Raw genomic sequence first — 19,547 nt, forward strand, 5'->3', positions numbered from 1 at the left:
CGGTACCGCGACAGTCGGTCTGACGACCGAGACGGCTGCTCAGCGACTCGCAGGCGGGGAGCGTCCACACCACGGAAATGCCGGACAAAGGGAGGGTTCACGTCCCGGAGGACAGAGTGGGGCAGCACGAGATTTCATCACACCACCCACAATGGCATGCAATTGAAAACTTAGAAATTATTTATTTCCGGAATTTTCCATTTAGTATTTTCAGACCATCGTTGACCTCTGGTGACTGAAACCTTGGAAAGCACAGCCAAGGATAAAAGGGGCTATTGTACTTATTTTCTTACCCCTAGCTTGGTCTGTTGGCCGCTTCAGAAAAAAGCTGTTTTTAACCACAAATCACTGAAGCTCTATTCTTCATGTGTTTTTATCCTCAGATGAAAATGTGTGATTTCTACGGACTGAATTAGTTCTTAGTTACGGATTGGTAAAAGGGAAACCATGATAACAACAGCTTCTATTTATTGAGACGTTATTTACTGACAATTACATGCCAGGCCAGAGTTAAGTACTACATAGGTATATATTCTCAGTGCTTTTCCAAATTTTGAAATGTGCACCACTAGATATTTATAAGGTAATTTTAGGTAGTATATGGACTAACAAAAATTTTTTAGATATAGATTTATTTGAATGTGTTTCACAAAAAAAAAATGTAATGACATATTAAATCAGTGATTTCATGGATATTATTAATATGGTTCAGGATGAGGCTAAGCTCTTCACTCCCTTAAATAACCTAATTTAAACATAGCTCAAAGAAAAAAGTGTTCAGTATATAACTTATCGTGGAGGTGCTGGGTGAGATAGACTACTTGGGTCCCTCTGCATGATTTCATGGATTACTAAAAAGGGGGGAAGAAGGCAGGAGGGCACAGTGTGTGTGCATGTGTGTGTGTGTCTGTGTGTAGGGCTCTGGGGTCAGACCGCAGGTTCAGCTCCCGGCTCTCCTGTTTATCTCATTCTCTGAGCTTGGACAAGTCACTTGGTCACTTGGCTTTTCCATGCCTCAATTTCCCCATCTGAAAAATGTGGATGATGGTCATATCTGCCTCACAGTGGCAGGATCGAGAGTCAAACACAGGTGTCTTGGCTGTCACAGGCCACGCCATGAGCTCTCCTGGGCCGCAAATAGGTTTTACCTCGTGTGTAATTTGAAGGATTGGAAGAAGCTGCCTGTGCCACTGGGCTGACAAGTATCTGAGGCTTCGTGGGGGAAAAGTGACTAAGGAACGTAAGACGCCTGCCTGGGCGTGCATTCCCTGCCTCATGCTCTGTTGCTGTCCACCTGTAGGCCCCTGTCAGACCCTGGCAGGCACAGGAGGGCCTACAGGAAGTGTGGTGGGAACACAAGGTAATCCAATTGGTTAGGGGCTTTCTGCATTTCCTTATTGCTATCACCACCATACTGAGAAAGACATATCATTTTCTAAGAATAAGACTTCTACTTTAGAATTAACATATGTTGCATAAAAGTATTTTACATTAATCAAATGTTATTGGCCACCTCTTCAGTTACTTTCTATAAAGGCTACCTATTTAAATGTTTTAGTAAACTTAGCAGTTGTCAGATTTTCTGAAAGAAAAAGAAGGAGAAGGTAGAAGAGAGGGAGCAGGAGGGGGAGGATGAAGAGGAAAAACGGAAAGAGGAGGAGTTCAAGGAGGGGGAGCAGCAGTACGTGCACCCCAGGTATTGTAGGACGACCTTGGCCAGTTGTTGTCTGATGCTGTCAATACGTTCTCCCAACTTTGGAAGTTCTCAAAAGCAATGAATGTGTCCAGCACAAACTGACCCTCCCCGGGCGTTTGCTCCAGTCCAAGCAAAGGGCAGACGCACCATCACGATCAGCCTTTTGAAGCATAGTGGAGCAACAGCCCCAAATAGGCCCTGTCAGGAAGCGACAGATCCAGTCTTTCCTGCACTGTGGCTGCCTCCTGCTAGCAGTTCGCACTCGATCTTGCCATCAGCTCGGTACTCGTCTAACCATCTGCCATGGGAAGAGGGAAGATAATTAATATGACAGAGTATTGAAAGAAGGCACATTACTTAGAAAGAACAAAATATGGAAAGGATTTAAAGAGGCCTTCAGAGAGAAGCTTACAATTTTTAGAAAGCATCTAAAAATTTTTGAAAGGCAAGCCACATCAAATTATCTTTAGGAGTCCAACCTCAGCAAACCTTTGTCCCATAGTCAAGTTGAAAGGTCATATGGGTTCACCCTAAAATTTTGGCTTTTAGAAAAGTCCTATGATAACATCACAAACTTGATAATATATCTTAAATTGGAAACATTTCTCATTTGGAGTTTCCATGATGATGGCTGTTATTTCTCTCCTGCCATGTGACTGGGAGTGTATACGTGGCTAAACCCTTAGACTCTAGAACAGCACCCTTCAAGAGAAATAGAACACAAACCACATATTGTAAAGAAGTAGAAAGAAAATGGTAAAATTAATTTTAATATTTTTCATTTCAGTAAATTCAAAAGAATATCATTTCAACATGTAATCAATATAAAAATTATGTTACATTTCTTTATTCTACGTTTTTGAAAACTGGTATGTATCTTACACTTACAGCACATCTTAATTCAGAATTGCCCCAGTACAGCAGACACAAGTGGCTTGTGGCCCCCTTGTGGGACAGGACAGTTCTAGAGTCAGACATACTTGAATCTGAGTCCTCACTCCACCAATTATGTTTGGATAAGAAAATTACTCTCCTTGTGCCTAAGGAGGCATATCCTTCCTTGTATGTAAAACAGAAGTAACACAGAGTCTACCTATAGGTTTTTGTGAGGATCAAATGCGTTCAAGTGTGAAGTTCTGGTTGCACCATGAAGCCTGTTCCTTGGTAAGAGTTCGAGAAATGCTCATGATGCATGTCCTTCTGACTTTCTCTCCAGCCGTACACAAGACAGGATGGAAACCTCTGAGGGCCCCACTACAGCATAGACCCCTCTAGGTTTTGATTATTTTTAAACTCCACTATAAAGTTATAAATGACTTCTTTCTCAGAGACCCTTTCTTTTCTCATAGTTATTAATAGAAGGGGATTTGAAATTAAACATTTTTTAACAAACTCAGTATCTTGTGCAGGTACCTCTTCCATAGAAGATAATTCACAAAATCACAGCAGTATAACAGAAACAACAGATTGGTAGACACTAAATTAACATTTTCCACAGTGCCAAGGGACCAGGAGACCCTGTCCTCTGACTAACTGGTCTATGAGTTGTGCATGTCATTAATCTCTCTAGGTCAGTTTTCTCATCTTTCAAAGCCTGAGACTAAATGTTATCTATGGTTTCTTGTACCTCTGATGGAATAACAAGAAGCCTTTTTTCTTTTCTTACTTAGGTGACCTTGGGCCCTCAGGGAAAATGAGCAAAGAAAACTGTTAATACCACTGCAGTAAAGCGAATGGTAACAGTGCTTGCACAGTTTGTAATAATACAATATAGTATAATACAATAAAAAATCTTAAATATTTTCACCTGCATAATTTTATTCCTATAAATCCAATTTCCAAGGTTTGTAATTATTCTAAAATGTAGAAATAAGTCACCTCCATCTTGATTTCCACTCTTTTGCATTGCCAGTGAAATCAATTTTGGCTCTGAAGAGAATGTGACTATTATCACCTGCTCTTGATGACTTTTGATTTTGTTAAATGTGATGCATTTAGAAAAATAATAATCTTTTATTTATTCCTTCCTTATTTCATAGTTGCTACCACATCCAGAGCAATAATACTATATTGTATAATATTAAACATAGCTTCATATGATACCAAATATCTAGACAGGGTATGGAACCAAATGTTGTATATATGCTGGCCAATATAGTAGTCACTAACCATCTGTGTCTATTGAGCATTTGAAGAGTAGTTAGTACAACCAAATAATTGAATTTTTAAATTTGATTTGACTTTAATTAATTTAAATTTAATTAGCCATATGTTGCTAGGGGCTACCATATTGGACTGTGCAAATACATATTTTTTAAAAAAATAAAAGTTAGTCAATTATTTGGAGAGTTCTAAATACTTGACATAGGTCCTAGAAATAAAGGTAAGTTTCCCCCCTTCATTTACATGTATGGTATTGTATCCGAAGATTGATTTTTTAATCTAAAATTGCTTCTATTACAATAACATTTACCATCATGGAGCCTCCAATAATCACAAGACATTTTTGTAGGTAGTTATGTACATTGTCTGAAACCCTCAAACAACCCTGCAAAATAGGTGTTATTACTACCATTTTACATGAGAACAAACTGAGGCTCCCAGAGCTAGTCAGTAATGGTGTTGTAATTCAAATGTAGTTCTAAAAAACTTTAATCTTTGCTCCTTGAACTCCTCATTAATTAATAAGATTTCTTACAAAATAAAGATATAATGTCTCTCCTCGGAGCTTGAATTTTATAAAATGACAATAACTACTATGACGCACATGCATTTTAAATGAATGTGTATTGAGAAAAGAAACAAGATCAGAGAAGTTATAAATTTTGTTCTTGTAAAATATAACTCCTTATTAAGTTGCAAAAGAATGGCTATTTCCTAGAATCAAAACTATAGTAAGGTAAAATCCAGTGAGTCAACCAATGTTATTCTCTGCATGCCTGAAAGAGTGTCCATCACGTGAAGGAACTGTGGTGCCGAACCACCTGCACCACTCAGAGCACACCCAGCTCTCCAGCTTCCTTCAGTACTACATCCCTCCTTCCTTGTCGATCATCAAGTAGGAGCTCTTTGAAGACAGGGTTTCTTTATTTTTTACCTCTCAATCTCCAGGACTTGGTATAGTGCTTGACACCTAGCAGGTATGCAATGTTTTTGCATAAATAAATGGATGAATAAATTAATACACACACTGCATGAGTTGTCTAGATTCAAGGAATGTGTAATCACAGGGACACCTTAACCTCTGGGTCTTCACAGCATACAAAAGTGTCTATCACAGATCGTAGGACGCTAATGTTTGTTCTCTCATGGGAGACCATGGGTTCTTGAGAACAGGCCGGATTGCCTTATTGCTAGATCTCCAATGTCTACTCCACTTCCTCATATGGTAGGTGGCCAATTAGCATTTGTATGATGGCTGGATGAGTCAATATATCCTATAGATTAATTAATAATGGAGGGAAATTAATTTTATAATTTCTATGTTTAGTGTACTTTGTCTTAAGGTGTATTTTCTATTCATAACAATTTTATAAAGTAGATAGGGAAGATTTAATCATTCTCATCAGAAAATTTTGAAAACTGAGAATCAGAGAGTTGAAGTGATTCACCTATGACCACATAGCCAAGGACTTATGAGTTCCTCTTGCAACTTGATTATATTATATTATATCTGTACCACATTAGTATAATGGATTAGAGTTCATAGTTCGTACACATGACTCCATTTGGGTTTAAATGATTCAAATGAACTGGGAGGAACAGGTATCGTTCATGTCTTTCATATGAGGACACTGAACCTCAGAGAAGTTGAGAGTACACCCAAGCTTGCAGAACTAGCAGGGATCTTACCAATTATTTGAGAAATGGAAATGGGAGCCTGTTTTCTAAGTCCTAATCCAGTTTTCATTTCATTTCAGCATGCTTTTTCCAGAAGAGAAAAATGTTAGATATTACAGAGAAAGAGAGAATTACTAGTGCTGATAAGGAACAGCTTCCTGTGGAGAGAAGCCTTCAGCTCTGGTTTTAAGGGAGGGAATGATGTTGTCCAATGGCAGAGAGGAGGCATGCTGAATGACACAGCTGGAATGAATTGGACAAAGGAGTGAATAATTTTGCATAATGATGTGTAAAGTAACAGCATACCTGTTGCATGGAAACAGCACCTCTTGACTGCTATCTTCCCCTTCAGACTTAACAACAATACTCTCAAGATACCATCCATTACCTGTGTAAATTGACAAAGGAGATTACTTTAACTCTCCAGCATAAAATATATTAGCATCGTGATTTTATTCATACACTCTCCAAATGTTCCTTTTTAAGTATGTTTGTCAGGTAATTTGGGTACAAAAATATGCACCAAATTATACCAGCAGAGAAATGAAAGCATGAGTGAGCAACCTAATTACTCAGAGTAGTAGAAGCAGAGGAAAAGAGAAGATTCCCTATTATGGACACAAACTCTCTATAAAATTCTGAAAAATTATTATTTAAAAGCACATGAACCAAGAACAAAGAAAGAAGCAAATTCACATAAATGTATTTCAGTTATGTTAAGTTATAGAAGATTGACACAGTTAAATAAGAAAGGAAAGTCACAATTAATCATCATTCTTAATAGTGAAAATTTAGGAGTTATCACTGTTTAATGCACTGGTCAGTGCAATGAAAGAAAGAAAAAATGAAGAAAGTCAGGAAAGAGGAAAGGAAAGAATGGAGAGAGAGAAGAAGGGTAGAAGGAAGAAATGAAATAAGGGGAGAAGGAAGAAAGGAGAATAGAAGTGATAAGTGTTAGAAAAAAGAAACAACTGTCATTATTCAAAGATGATATGATTTACTAAATTAAAACCCAAATAAATTACAAAAAATAGTGAAATTAAGAGACATGAGAAAAATGGTGAGTTGTATAATAAATATATGTAAATCCAGTGCATTTCTATTGGCCAAAAAGGAAGAGTTAAAAAACACAATTCAATAAAAATTACAATATTGAATCACCACAAAAATTTAAGAATATAGAAGTAAATCTAAAAACAGATGTAGTATAATTTATCGAAAGATTATCCAAACTTAAGGAGTGACAGCAAAGAAGGCATAAACAAATGAAAAACTACCCCATATTCATGAGTAAGAAGACATTGTAGAGATATCAGTTTCTCACAAACCAATCTAAAACTTCAGTATAATTAAATCAAGTTCACCATAGTGTTTCACAAGGAAATCAACAGGCTGATGATAAAATTTATGTGGATGATAAAAGCCCAAGTATACCACAAGCACTTCTGACCTAGAGTAAGGGAAGGGATACACCCTACCCATTAGCAAAACTTATCGTAAATCTATACTAATTAAGACAATACAGAATTGGTGCTGGCACAGATAATTTGACTATGGAACACAAAAAAGAATTCAGAATTGACCTACCACATTTATACACACTTGAAACAGGCAGCCTTGTTCAGCACAGTAGTGTGGAACCATAAAAAGGCTTGAGAGCCGAAACCATGCCCAGCCATCTTGATAATCAATGTGGAAAAATTATGATCACTTGATGACCCCTAAACATTTTTTTGAAACATCAAAAACTGTCTTACTGTTAAAAATGTATATAAACATGAAAAAATAGCAACACTAAACTTTGAATTTAAAACACTAGAAACATTAAAAATTAAAAGATTTTATTTCTTTGCAAAAATAAAAAGCTTAGGAATAGTTTGAAGGGTGCCTGCCTTCTTTTTCCCGTCATATAATTTATAATCTTTTCTATGCCTTAGCAAATTATCAAATTCCTTTCTAAGTGTGAATCAGTTTTCAATATTTTATCCCTTGTGTTTTCCATGGCATAAAATATTTCTGAGAGTTCCTGTAATGGGAAGTGTCTACCAACACCTTCATCCTTTCTGTCATGACCACTTTTCCTTATCTGCGGCATCAGTTCCCTTTGCTAGTTCTTCTGTGTATCTAAAGTCTCTCAAATGGCGGCAGTATCAACATTCCCACAGTTGTAAATTTCTTCTCTTACTCCATTTATGTTAGATTTGAACTTCACTTCCAGCATTATCACTTTTCATTTCTTTGATGCACTTTCATCTTTTACTTATATATTGTCATGAACTATTATAGCATTCATCACTGGTAGAAAAGGAGGTAACAACTAAACACTTTTCTGTCTGTGTGTGAACTAACAGCAGACCCACAGTGACCCAACACTAGCAGACAGATTTTGGAACAAGTGATGTGACTGGTCAGTGATCAGAGTTATCCATGTTGTGATTTGTAGACTAAAAAGCTGTCGGTGAAGTTTGTATTTCAGACAGTTACAGTCACTGTAGCACGGCAACTGAAATTGAACCATGTTCCTGGGGGACTTGTGTTATTTAATCAAATCATTGTAACTGAAATTTGTGCATATGGAAACCTCGCAAAGCAAGGGCAGCCTGTATATGATAAAGATGACTTTGTAGAATACTCAGGTAAACATGGAGCAGGTGACAAATGTGGTGGTATAACTGGTTATCCACATAGGAAAAAAATGAAAGTGGATTCCGTCTTCATATTGTACACAAAAGCAATTACAGATGGAAAAAATAATTAAATTTTAAAAACAAGACTTAAAATATATGTATGTATAAACTTACAGTCATATATCACTTAACAATACACAGGATACATACTGAGAATTGCGCTGTTAGGTAATTTGGTAGTTTTATGAACATCAAGATGGCATAGGCTACACACCCAGGTTATATGGTGTGGCCTATTGCTCTTAGCTACAAATGTGTGCAGCATGTTACTGTACTGAATACTGTAGGCAACTGTAACACAGTGGTAAATATCTGTGTATCTAAACATAGAAAAGATAATGTATTGTGCTACAACATTACAATGGCTATGATGTCATTAGATGATAGAAATTTTTCATCTCCATCATAATCTTATGGAACCACCATCATACGTTTCCCATTATAACTAAAACATTGTTATGTTGCACATGATTATACATATATATTAATATATAAAATATATATTTCTCTCAATATATTTTATATTTATATATATGTATGTGTGTGTATGTATATATGTGTATGGAATACGCTAGGGGTAGAGAAGACTTTCTTCAGCAAGACACAAAATGTGCTGATTGTCAAAAAAAAATACCATACCATTAAATTCAAATACATTAAAATCAAGAATTTCAGTCATTAAAATATACCACAAACTGGAGAAGATGCTGTGGCGTCTCTGCTAGTTGCTCTCTCATTCTGGAATTTCTACAATGCTGGAGCCCACTTTTCCCAGATGTCTTTGCAGTCATAGATGTGACTAATCTCTCAGTAATGAAATGTGGCCAGAAGTCCTGTGTGCAATTTCCATCTCACTTGCTTAAAAGACTCTCCCTCTATTCCATGTACTGTGATTAGCTCTGACCACACAAAGGAGCATGAGATTTAGGTGATGGGACAATCACAAGGTGGTTGGACCCTGGGTCTCTGGCAGTCAGCTGGGCAGAGCTATTACAACCATTCACTTTTGTGGCTGTTACCTGAGTGTGAGATAAGCTTCTATCATTTTAAAACTATTTTTGACCACTTTTTTGCCTTTATCTAAATATTATAGGCAAGAACACGTATTTCCACAGAAGGGGAAATTCAATGGACAATAAAAAGATGAAGGAATGCTCACTCTTCCTAAAAATCAGGGTAATGCAAATTAAGGCCACAGTGGAATACTGCTTATACCCACTTAATAAAGGCAAGAATTACATGTACCAGATGTTGGTGAGAATATGACACAATAGAAATTCTTACACATTGTAGGTAAGAATAAAACTTAGTATAATCACTTTTGAAACAAGTAGTTTATCCTATAAAAGCTAGATATGATCACACCCATCGACCTAGCAATTACTTCTCTGTATTTACCTTAGAGCAGAGTTTTCTCAGCCTCAGCACTATTGACATTTGGACCCAATAATTCTTTGCTATGGGGCTGTCCTGTGTGTTGTAGGAGGGTTAGCAGCATCCCAGGCCTCTATCCACTAGCTGCTGGTAGCACTCCCTGCCAGTTGTGACAACCAAAAAAGTCTTCACCCCTGGGGCTCCACCCCTGGGGCAAGGGATGAGGTGAAAATTTGCACCTGGTTGGGAACCACCACCCTAGAAGAACTCTTGCTTCTATGCACTAGGAGACATAACAAGAATGTTTGTTTAAGTTTGCTTGTAACAGTCAAACTTAGAACAAAAAATATTATCCATTAACAAGAGATGGATAGATTGATTATATGTAATTATGCAATAGAACATTTCACAGTGCTGAAAATAAATTATCTATTGCACTACATATGAAAGAATCTTGAGTGCAAAAAAGTCATGTCACAAAAGATGTCATATGGCATATTGCAATTTTTACAAAACGCAAGCTACCAGAGTGTTTTCAAGTATGTCTAAGTGATTTGCAAAGCCTTTTTCTAAAAAAGCAAAGATTTTAAAAATCAAGAATAAACAAGATTATCAGTGTGATAGGATTTTATTGAGAATTTTTGCATCTATATTCATAAGGGATATTGGTCTGTAGTTTTCTTTTTTTGTTGCATCCTTTCCTGGTTTTGGTATTAAAATTATGTTGGCTTGGTAAAATGTGTTGGGGAGAATTCCATCCTTCTCGATATTGGAGAATAGTTTATGTAGGATGGGCACCAGTTCTTTGTAGGTATGATAAAATTCAGGTGTGAACCCATCTGGTCCAGGGCTTTTCTTTTTGGGAAGGTTTTTTATAGCTGTTTCGATTTCAGATCTAGATATTGGTCTATTCAGAAATTCTATTTCTTCCTGGTTGAGTCTGGGAAGGCTGTGTGTTTCTAAAAATTTGTCCATTTCCTCCTCATTTTCCAATTTCTCTGCATAAAGATTTTTGTAAAATTCATAGATGATGTCATGTATCTCTGTGGCATCGGTCGTGATTTCTCCTTTCATGTTCCTGATGGAGGTTATTAGAGTTTTTTCTTTTCTGCTCTTGGTTAGCCTAGCCAGAGGTGTGTCAATTTTGTTTATTCTTTCAAAGAACCAACTTTTTGTTTTATTAATTTCCCTTATGGTTTGTTTGTTGTCCTTTTCATTCAGTTCTGATTTGATCTTAATAATATCTCTCCTTCTGCTGGGTTTGGGGTCGGTCTGTTCTTCTTTCTCCAGCTCTTTGAGTCTATTCATTAGGTTGTCTATTTGTAAGTTTTCTGTCTTTTTGATATAGGCATTTATGGAAATGAATTTTCCTCTCAGGACTGCTTTAGCTGTGTCCCATAGATTTTGATAAGTTGTGTCTCCTTTTTCGTTTAATTCAAAGAATCTTTTGATTTCCAACTTGATTTCTTCCTTTATAAAATAATCATTCAGGAGAAGGTTGTTTAGCTTCCATGACTTTGAGTAGGAATGAGAGTTTCTGTTAGGGTTCATTACTACTTTTATTCCACTGTGACCTGAGAAGATGCATGGTATGAGTTCTATTTTTTTAAATTTTTTAAGACATGCTTCATGTCCTAGGATATGGTCAATCTTAAAGAATGTCCTGTGAGTTGATGAGAAGAATGTATATTCACTGGATTTCGGGTAGAATGTGCTGTAGATGTCAGTCAGGCCCATTTCTTCTAGCATTCTATTTAAGTCCATTATTTCTTTGCTTATGTTCTGTTTGGAGAATCTGTCCTGTACTGTCAGCAGCGTGTTTAAGTCTCCAACTATTAACGTGCTGTTATCTATCATTTTGTTCAAATCAAGTAGGGTTTGCTTTATGAATCTGGGTGCACCTAAGTTGGGTGCATATATTTTAAGTATAGTTATGTCTTCTTGTTGAATTGTACGCTTCATCAGTATATAGTAACCATCTTTGTCTTTCATTACTTTTATTGATTTAAAAACTAAGTTATTGGAGATTAAAACCGCCATGCCATCTTTCTTTTGGCTTCCATTTGCTTGAAATATCGATTTCCACCCTTTTATTTTCAGTCTAAATGGATCATTGCAGGTTAGATGAGTTTCCTGAAGACAGCAGATACTTGGCTTTATTTTTTTAACCATTGGGCCAGTCTACGTCTCTTGAGTGGGGAATTCAGTCCATTCACATTTAATGAGAGAATTGATAAGTGAGACTGATTTCTCTTCCTCATGTTGGGTTGAATTGGATACTTCGGTGTAGAGGATAGTAGAGGTAAATACAGGTAGAATCACTGGTCCTGGTGATGTTCTAGGCTTCAGTTAGGTAGAGGGTTATCAGACTTTACATAATACACATTTCAAAATTGAAAAGAAGGAAAAAACATAGCCTACATTTTCTTACCATTGTGGTATTTTTTGTATTAGTGGAAAGAGTATTCAGAATGTAGGAAGGATAGTTTAGTGAAAGAATTTTCAAATCATATTATAGTAATTATTTTTTACTTTCCTTAACTAAGTTTCAAAGAACCTAATCCCATCAGTCAAAGCAGCCCATCAAAATTCCCAAGTATCCAGCCAAAATCTAGCCCTGGCTCCCAGCCTACCTACCATGTTTTCATCTTTTCATGTTCTTCTGGACTCAAGTCCCCTTGCCAAATGGCACAATACCACTCTGAGGGTCACTTCCAAATATTTATCATACTTTATTCTAATCTAATATAATTATTTCACATGTGTCTGTCACCAATGGACTCTGCCTGTGAGCACAATGACTCCTTGCACCTTGTGCAAGTGCTGGCACCCAGCTGACCTTAGCAAAAACCTCTCATGTTGGAGAGCAGTCTGAAGGCTGATTCAATCAGGATCCCTGAAGGTGCTCATCTTGAAACAAACAAAAAAGAACCAACTTTTTGTTTTATTAATGTTCTGTGCAGTTGTTTTATTTTCAATTTCATTTAGTTCTACTCTGATCTTTATTATTTCTTTTCTTCTACTGGGTTTAGGGTTGGTTTACTCATCTTTTTCCAGTTCTTAGAGAAGACTCATTAGATCGTTGATTTGTGATCTTTTTGTTTTTTGGATGTAGGCATTTATGAAAATAAATTTTCCTCTCAGGACTGCTTTAGCTGTGTCCCACAGATTTTGATAACTTATGCCTCCTTTATCATTTAGTTCAAAGAATCTTTTGCTCAATCAAGAATGCAAAAGGAGAAATTACAACTGATACCATGGAAATACAAAATATCATCTATGAATACTATGAAAATCTCTATGTACATAAACTTGAAAACGTGTAGGAATGGGCAAATTCTTAGAAACACACAGCCTCCCTATGCTCAACCAGGAAGAAATAGAATTCCTTAACAGAACAATATCAAGTGCCAAAATTAAAGCAGCAATAAAAAACCTTCCTAGAAAGAAAAGTCCCGGACGAGATAGTTTCACACTTGAATTTTACCAGACCTACAAGGAAGAACTGGTGCCTATCCTGCAGAAATTATTCCACAACATTGAGAAGGAAGGAATCCTCCCAACACATTTTGTGAAGCCAACATCACCCTCATACCTAAACCAGGAAAGGACACAACAAAAAAAGAAAACTGCAGGCCAATATCTCTTATGAATCTAGATGCAAAAATTCTTGACAAAATCCTAGCAAACCGAATTTAGTTGCTTATCAAAAAAATAATCCATCACAACCAAGTGGGCTTCATCCCAGAGATGCAGGGATGGTTCAACATACTCAAATTTATAAATGTAATTCAGCACATAAATAGAAGTAAAAATAAAGACCATATGATCCTCTCAATAGACTCAGAAAAAGCATTTGACAAAATTCAATACCATTTTATGATAAGACCATATAACAAAATAGGCACAGATGGGACTTACCTAAAAATGATACAAGCCATATATGACAAACCCACAGCCAACATCATACTGAACAGGGAAAAATTGAAAGCATTCCCACTTAGAACTGGAACCAGACAAGGTTGCCCTCTATCACCACTTCTATTCAACATAGTGCTGGAAGTCCTGGCCAGAGCAATCAGACAAGAGAAAGAAATCAAGAGCATCCAAATAGGGGCAGAAGAGGGCAAAATATTTCTCTTTGCTGATATTATCTTATATCTAGAGAACTCCAAAGATTCTGACATGAGACTACTCGAATTGATAAACAAATTCAGCAAAATCTCAAGTTACAAAATCAATGTACAGAAATCAGTGGCATTCCTATATGTCAACAACAGTCAAACTGAGAAACAAATCAAAGACTCAATACCCTTTACAATAGCAACAAAGAAAATACTTAGAAATACATTTAACTAAGTAGGTAAAAGACTTCTACAGGTAGAACTATTAAACACTGAGGAAGAAAATAGCAGAGGATATAAACAGGTGGAAAACCATAGCATGCTCATGGGTTGGCAGAATCAACATTGTTAAAATGTCTATACTACCCAAAGTGATCTACAGATTCAATGCAATCCCTATTAAAATACCAACATCATCTTTTTGCAGGTCTATAAAAAATAATTCTGTATTTCATATGGAACCAGAGAAGATCCCATATAGCAAAAGCAATCTTAAGCAAAAAGAACAAATTGGGAGGCATCAGTTTACCAGACTTCAAGCTATACTTCAAGTTCCTAAAACAGCATGGTACTGACACAAGAAAAGAGACATAGGCCAATGGAATAGAACTGAGAACCTAGGTATAAAACCATCCTCATATAGCTATCTAATCTTTGACAAATCAGGCAAAAATGTACACTGGGGAAAAGAATCCTTACTCAATAAATGGTGCTGGGAAAATTGGATAGCCACATGTAGAAGACTGAAACAGGATCCGCAGCTCTCACCTCTCATAAAAATCAACTCATGGTGGATAAGAGATTTAAACCTAAGGTGTGAAACTATAAGAATTCTAGAAGAAAATGTTGGAAAAACTCTTATAAACATTGGCCTAGGCAAAGAATTTTGAAGAAGACACCAAAGGCAATCACAGTAACAACAAAAATAAATACACGGGACCTGATGAAATTAAAAAGCTTCTGCACAGCCAAGGAAACTATCACTAGAACAAACAGACAACCTACAGAATGGGAGAAAATATTCACATGCTACACATCTGATAAAGGGCTGATAACTAGAATCTATATAGAATTCAGAAAAATCAGCAAGATAATATCAAACAATCACATTAAAAAGTGGGCAAAGGACATGAACAGAAATTTTTCAAAAGAAGACAGACTAATGGCCAATGAACATATGGAAAAATGCTCAGCATCTCTAATCATCAGGGAAATGCAAATCAAAACCACAATGAGATATAAGTTATCTCCAGTGAGAATGGCCTTTATCAAAAAGTCCCAAAACAATAAATGTTGGCATGGATGCAGAGAGATAGGAACACTCATACACTGCTGGTGGGACTGCAAAGTAGTCCAATCTCTGTGGAAAGCAATATGGAGATACCTCAAAGAGCTAAAAGTAGAACTATCATTTGATCCAGCAATGCCATTACTGGGCATCTACCCAAAAGAACAAAAGACATTTTATAAAAAAGACATCTGCACTCAAATGTTTATAGCAGCACAATTCACAATTGCAAAGATGTGGAAACAACCCAAGTCCCCATCAATACATGAGTGGATTAATAAAATGTGTATATGTATACCATGGAGTTCTACTCAGCCACAAAAAAACAATGGTGATATAGCAGCTCTTATATTATTCTGGATAGAGCTGGAGCCAATGCTACTGAGTGACGACGTATCACAAGAGTTGAAAAACAAGCATCACATGTACTTACTATCAAATTGGTATTAATTGATCAACACTTATGTGCACATATAGTAGTAATATTTATCGGGTGTTGGGCAGGTGGAGGGGGGGAGATGGGGATGGGTATATTCACACCTAATGGGCGCGGTGCACACTGTCTAGGGGATGGACACTCTTGTAGCTCTGACTCTGGTGGGGCAAAGGCAATATATGTAACCTAAACATTTGTACCTGTGTAATATACTGAAATAAAAAACAAACAAGCATACATATTTCTAATCACTCAGTATCTCTTGGATCAGGATATCTGGTGGTGGGCCCAGGTGTCTACTTTATTTGTTTTAAGATACTCAGATAATTCTTAAATTTTCTGAAATTTTACAGAGTTTGCTGCAGATTTGGAGCTTTACTGAAGCTCTCTATTCCATTTGTGGCTAGATAGCCACATACAGAACTGTATCCATGTTAAAAGAATAACGTTGTCCATGGCTTCTTTGTAAAAATGGGAAGAAAAACAATCCTTGAGAATTTCACTGAAGTCTTTCCCGTACCTGCACAGGTTTTTGTTAATAAATATTTCATTGAAAAAATTCAATATCTTGGAAGTTTGTTGCTCTCTCCATTAAAGCCTTTTCTATATGAGTAAATTAACTCCACAAACATATTCAAAATTACAATGTCCCTTTAATTTTTCCTTCTTTCATTTTTATCCTTTGTGTCAAACAACCAGTCAACCCCTTCAGACAAAGCCCTAACTCTCCTTCCTTTACCTATGAGAGTGACTGCCCTTTTGTTGTGGCTGCTGCTGTCCCTACAGCACCTCAACTTTGGCATTTTAGGATGTGGGTTGGGTGTTTTAACAATGTTTCCTACCCCCATCACCAAGAGGTGTCTCAGAATAATTTCTAAGCACTAGAGCCTGGTGAAGCCTGGGGTTTCTGCTGACTGTCCTGCTCTGATCCCTGCCAAAGTCTAAGGCTGTGACTGTAATCACCTATCCTGCACATCCATGCACTGTTTGCAAAGGCGGCTTGGGGCAAAAGCAGGAAATCTCCACCTGTCATGGAATAATCTAAAAGGCACAGCACCCTACCGTGGCACCTTTCTGCAGTGAAACCACTCTACGGTAGCACTCCTCCACAGTGGCACACCTCTATAGTGACAATTCTCTGCAGTGACACCCCTCTCAAGTGACAACCCTCTGTAGCGATGGCCCTCTACAAAGAGGCCCCTCTACAGAGACCTCCATCTACAGTGACAGTTCTCTACAGTGACACCCTTCGGTAGGGACACCATGTATAGAAGGCAGTCCAATATGTCATTCCTTCCTCTTAATCTCCTATTTCTGCCTCTTTGTGATCAACTCCTCTATATGATCCTGAACTCATTTAACTATGTGTCTATGTTCTTCCTGTTCACGGTCACCTTCCGTTTTCTGCTTCCTTTCCCTTCAGTTTCTGTTGAACACACAGTCTTCTTTCTTGCCATGGCCATTTTAAGCTCTTCCCATTCCTTTTAAAGAGCTCAGTGAAAATCATTTCACTGATTTAAATCCATTCATTCAATAAATGGCTACTAATTAAACTATCTATATTGTCAAGCACTATATGAGGCACTGGGAGAATAAAGATGAATAATGTATAATTTCTGGCTTCAAAAAAACTCAAAATCTAGCAGAAAGAAAAAAGGAATATAGTAATAATGTAATAAAATGCCTTCAGTACTATGATATAGTTAAAATATATAGTTGTATTTTAGCACAACGAATACTAGGTTCTAGAGCCAAACAAACTGAAGTTTTAATTTAATAGCTCTAGGAGATACAGTAAAAAAAGATACTAATGAAGTGAAATTGACAGGACTTGGATGACAGTCATGGCAGATAGAAGACAACAAGGGAAAGGGAGGATCAAGGATGATGCCTGAGCCACTAGTGTGCTGTGTGGGATACAGGACCAGGGCAAACACGTCTGCAGGGACGGACATGTGTCAGATCCAACTGTGAAGACTGCCTGGAGGTCTGGAGCTCATACACACACACACACACACACACACACACACACCACACACACTAAAGCTTTTGTCTTCCTAGGAAATTTCCTTCATAGTAATATAACCATGTGCTTTTGTCAGTCATATAGTAAACCTAACCTGACAAAACTTCATTTAACTATAAAAGAAAATTATATTCTCATCTCAATTTTATATGACCTATACATTTTTCTTTCACCTGCCATTCATGCTATTTTTCATACTTTTTCAAAACAATCTTCTTACCATGAAACTAAATCTTACCTGGACCTGTCCCATCATGACTAATCAGAACTTTCTTCAATTTTCCAAGAGACACAGCTTTGATGGAAAAAATATCGACCTGTGTAATAAATAAATAAACACAGTGACCATTTAGATATTTCCTTTCTCTAGAAAAAAAAATAGTATTTCTACTGATACTACATTACTATTAATATATTACTACTATACTATTATTCTTACTATTACTATAAAAGTTACCATTTAATATTTTATGTGCAAAGTTCTACACTATGCTTTGTGGGAGACAAGCAAACACGTAGTGTATAATTCTTGTTCTCCTCAACAATACAGTCTAGTAAAAAAATTTTAGAACATGCCTTTGGGACACATTTTAAACCTACTACTGCTAATGATAATAGTAGTTTATACAGTCCTTACTATGTGCCAAACTCTTCTAAGAGTCTTTCATATATCAGCTCATTTAATCCTCAGAACAACCTATGAGGTAAGTGTTACTCACTTTCTCATTTTACAGTGGAAGAGACTGAGGCACATAGGGTTAAGTTACTTGTCCCAAGTCAACACCTGTGGGGTGACAGAGCCAGGTCTCAGACCCAGGGAGGCTGCTACCATGTGCATCCTTTCCACCATGGTTGTTCTGTCTCTCAGTATCTTTTGTTTTTAAATAAATTATGCACTAAAATATTAATATGTGTGCATATATACATATAAAGTTTTAAAATACACTATAAAACAGACATAAATTAGACATACAAATTACAAATGCACAGTCAGTGAACACATTCATGTCAGTAACAGAGCGTTCGCAGCACCCAAGACCCTGGCAGGCCCATCCTGGTCACTGTCTCCCCAAATGATACCCATACCACTGATTTTTAACACTTTTAGTTAATTTTGCCTCACCTGGGATTATATATAAACAGAACCATGCAGTGTGTTCTCTTTCTGCCTGGCTTGTTTCACTTAACATTTGTAAAATTTACCATGCTGTTTTGATCAACAGCATTTTTTTCATTTTCATTACTGAATATTATTCCAAGCTGTTTATCCATTCTACTATTTATGGCCAATCACTGTTCCTAGAATTAGGTTGATCAGAATGTTCTTATCTTTTCACTATATTTGCATACATTTCTGTTGAGGAGCAGCTGGGTTATGGGGTATTTATATATTCGGCTTTAGTAGTTGATCTCAGTTTTCCAAAATGCTTATACCAATATACACTCTGTGTGCACAGTACGTGAGAGTTCAAAGTGCTCCACGGGCTAATCAATACTTGTTTTTAATTATTCTTTTTAAGTTTAACCATGAGATTATGCATGGCAACACTTCATTATGGATTTCGTTGTATTTTTCTGAGTAGTAACAAGATTAGATATGTTTTTCATGTTTATTGGTGATTTGAATACCTTCTTTTGTAAAGTACATATTCAAGTGTCACGCTCATGTTTTAAATTGGGTTATCTGTCTTTTTCTTGTTGATCTGTGGGTGTTCTGTATACAGTCTGCAAATGAGTCTTTTTCTAGTATATAATTTATCTTCTTCCATGTGAATTTTTACTTTCTTAAGAGTGTCTTGAGGAAGAGAAATCTTTAATAGTAAAATAGTAAAATTTACCTTTTTTCCCTTTATGCTAAGTGCTTTCTCTGTTTTGTCTTTAAAATCTTAGTCTATAATTGTCCACCCATATTCATAGCAACAGTATTCACAACAACCAAAAGCAGGAAGCAACCCAAGTATCCATGGTGAAATGAATGGAGAAGTAAAATGTGGTATATACATACAACGGGATATTAGTCAGCCTTAAAAAGGAAAGAAATCCCGTCACATGCTACAACATGCATGAACCTTGAGG

General features: G+C 36.6%; 1 protein-coding gene across 1 annotated transcript in view; it reads right to left on the minus strand.

Annotated features, from left to right (window-relative positions):
- Positions 1-1,600: 1,600 nt before the first annotated feature.
- RP1 (RP1 axonemal microtubule associated) overlaps positions 1,601-19,547 on the minus strand; it is a 310,551-nt gene continuing 292,604 nt past the window's right edge. Inside the window, exons 28-30 of the mRNA XM_045560987.1 lie at positions 17,710-17,788; positions 5,843-5,924; positions 1,601-1,994 (exon numbers count right to left, since the gene is read on the minus strand). Of these exons, the coding sequence (XP_045416943.1) occupies positions 1,898-1,994; positions 5,843-5,924; positions 17,710-17,788 (258 nt within the window). The 3' untranslated portion in view covers positions 1,601-1,897. The remainder of the gene's footprint in view (positions 1,995-5,842; positions 5,925-17,709; positions 17,789-19,547) is intronic.

Source organism: Lemur catta, chromosome 9 (assembly GCF_020740605.2).
Source record: "Lemur catta isolate mLemCat1 chromosome 9, mLemCat1.pri, whole genome shotgun sequence".
Classification (NCBI taxonomy): domain Eukaryota; kingdom Metazoa; phylum Chordata; class Mammalia; order Primates; family Lemuridae; genus Lemur; species Lemur catta.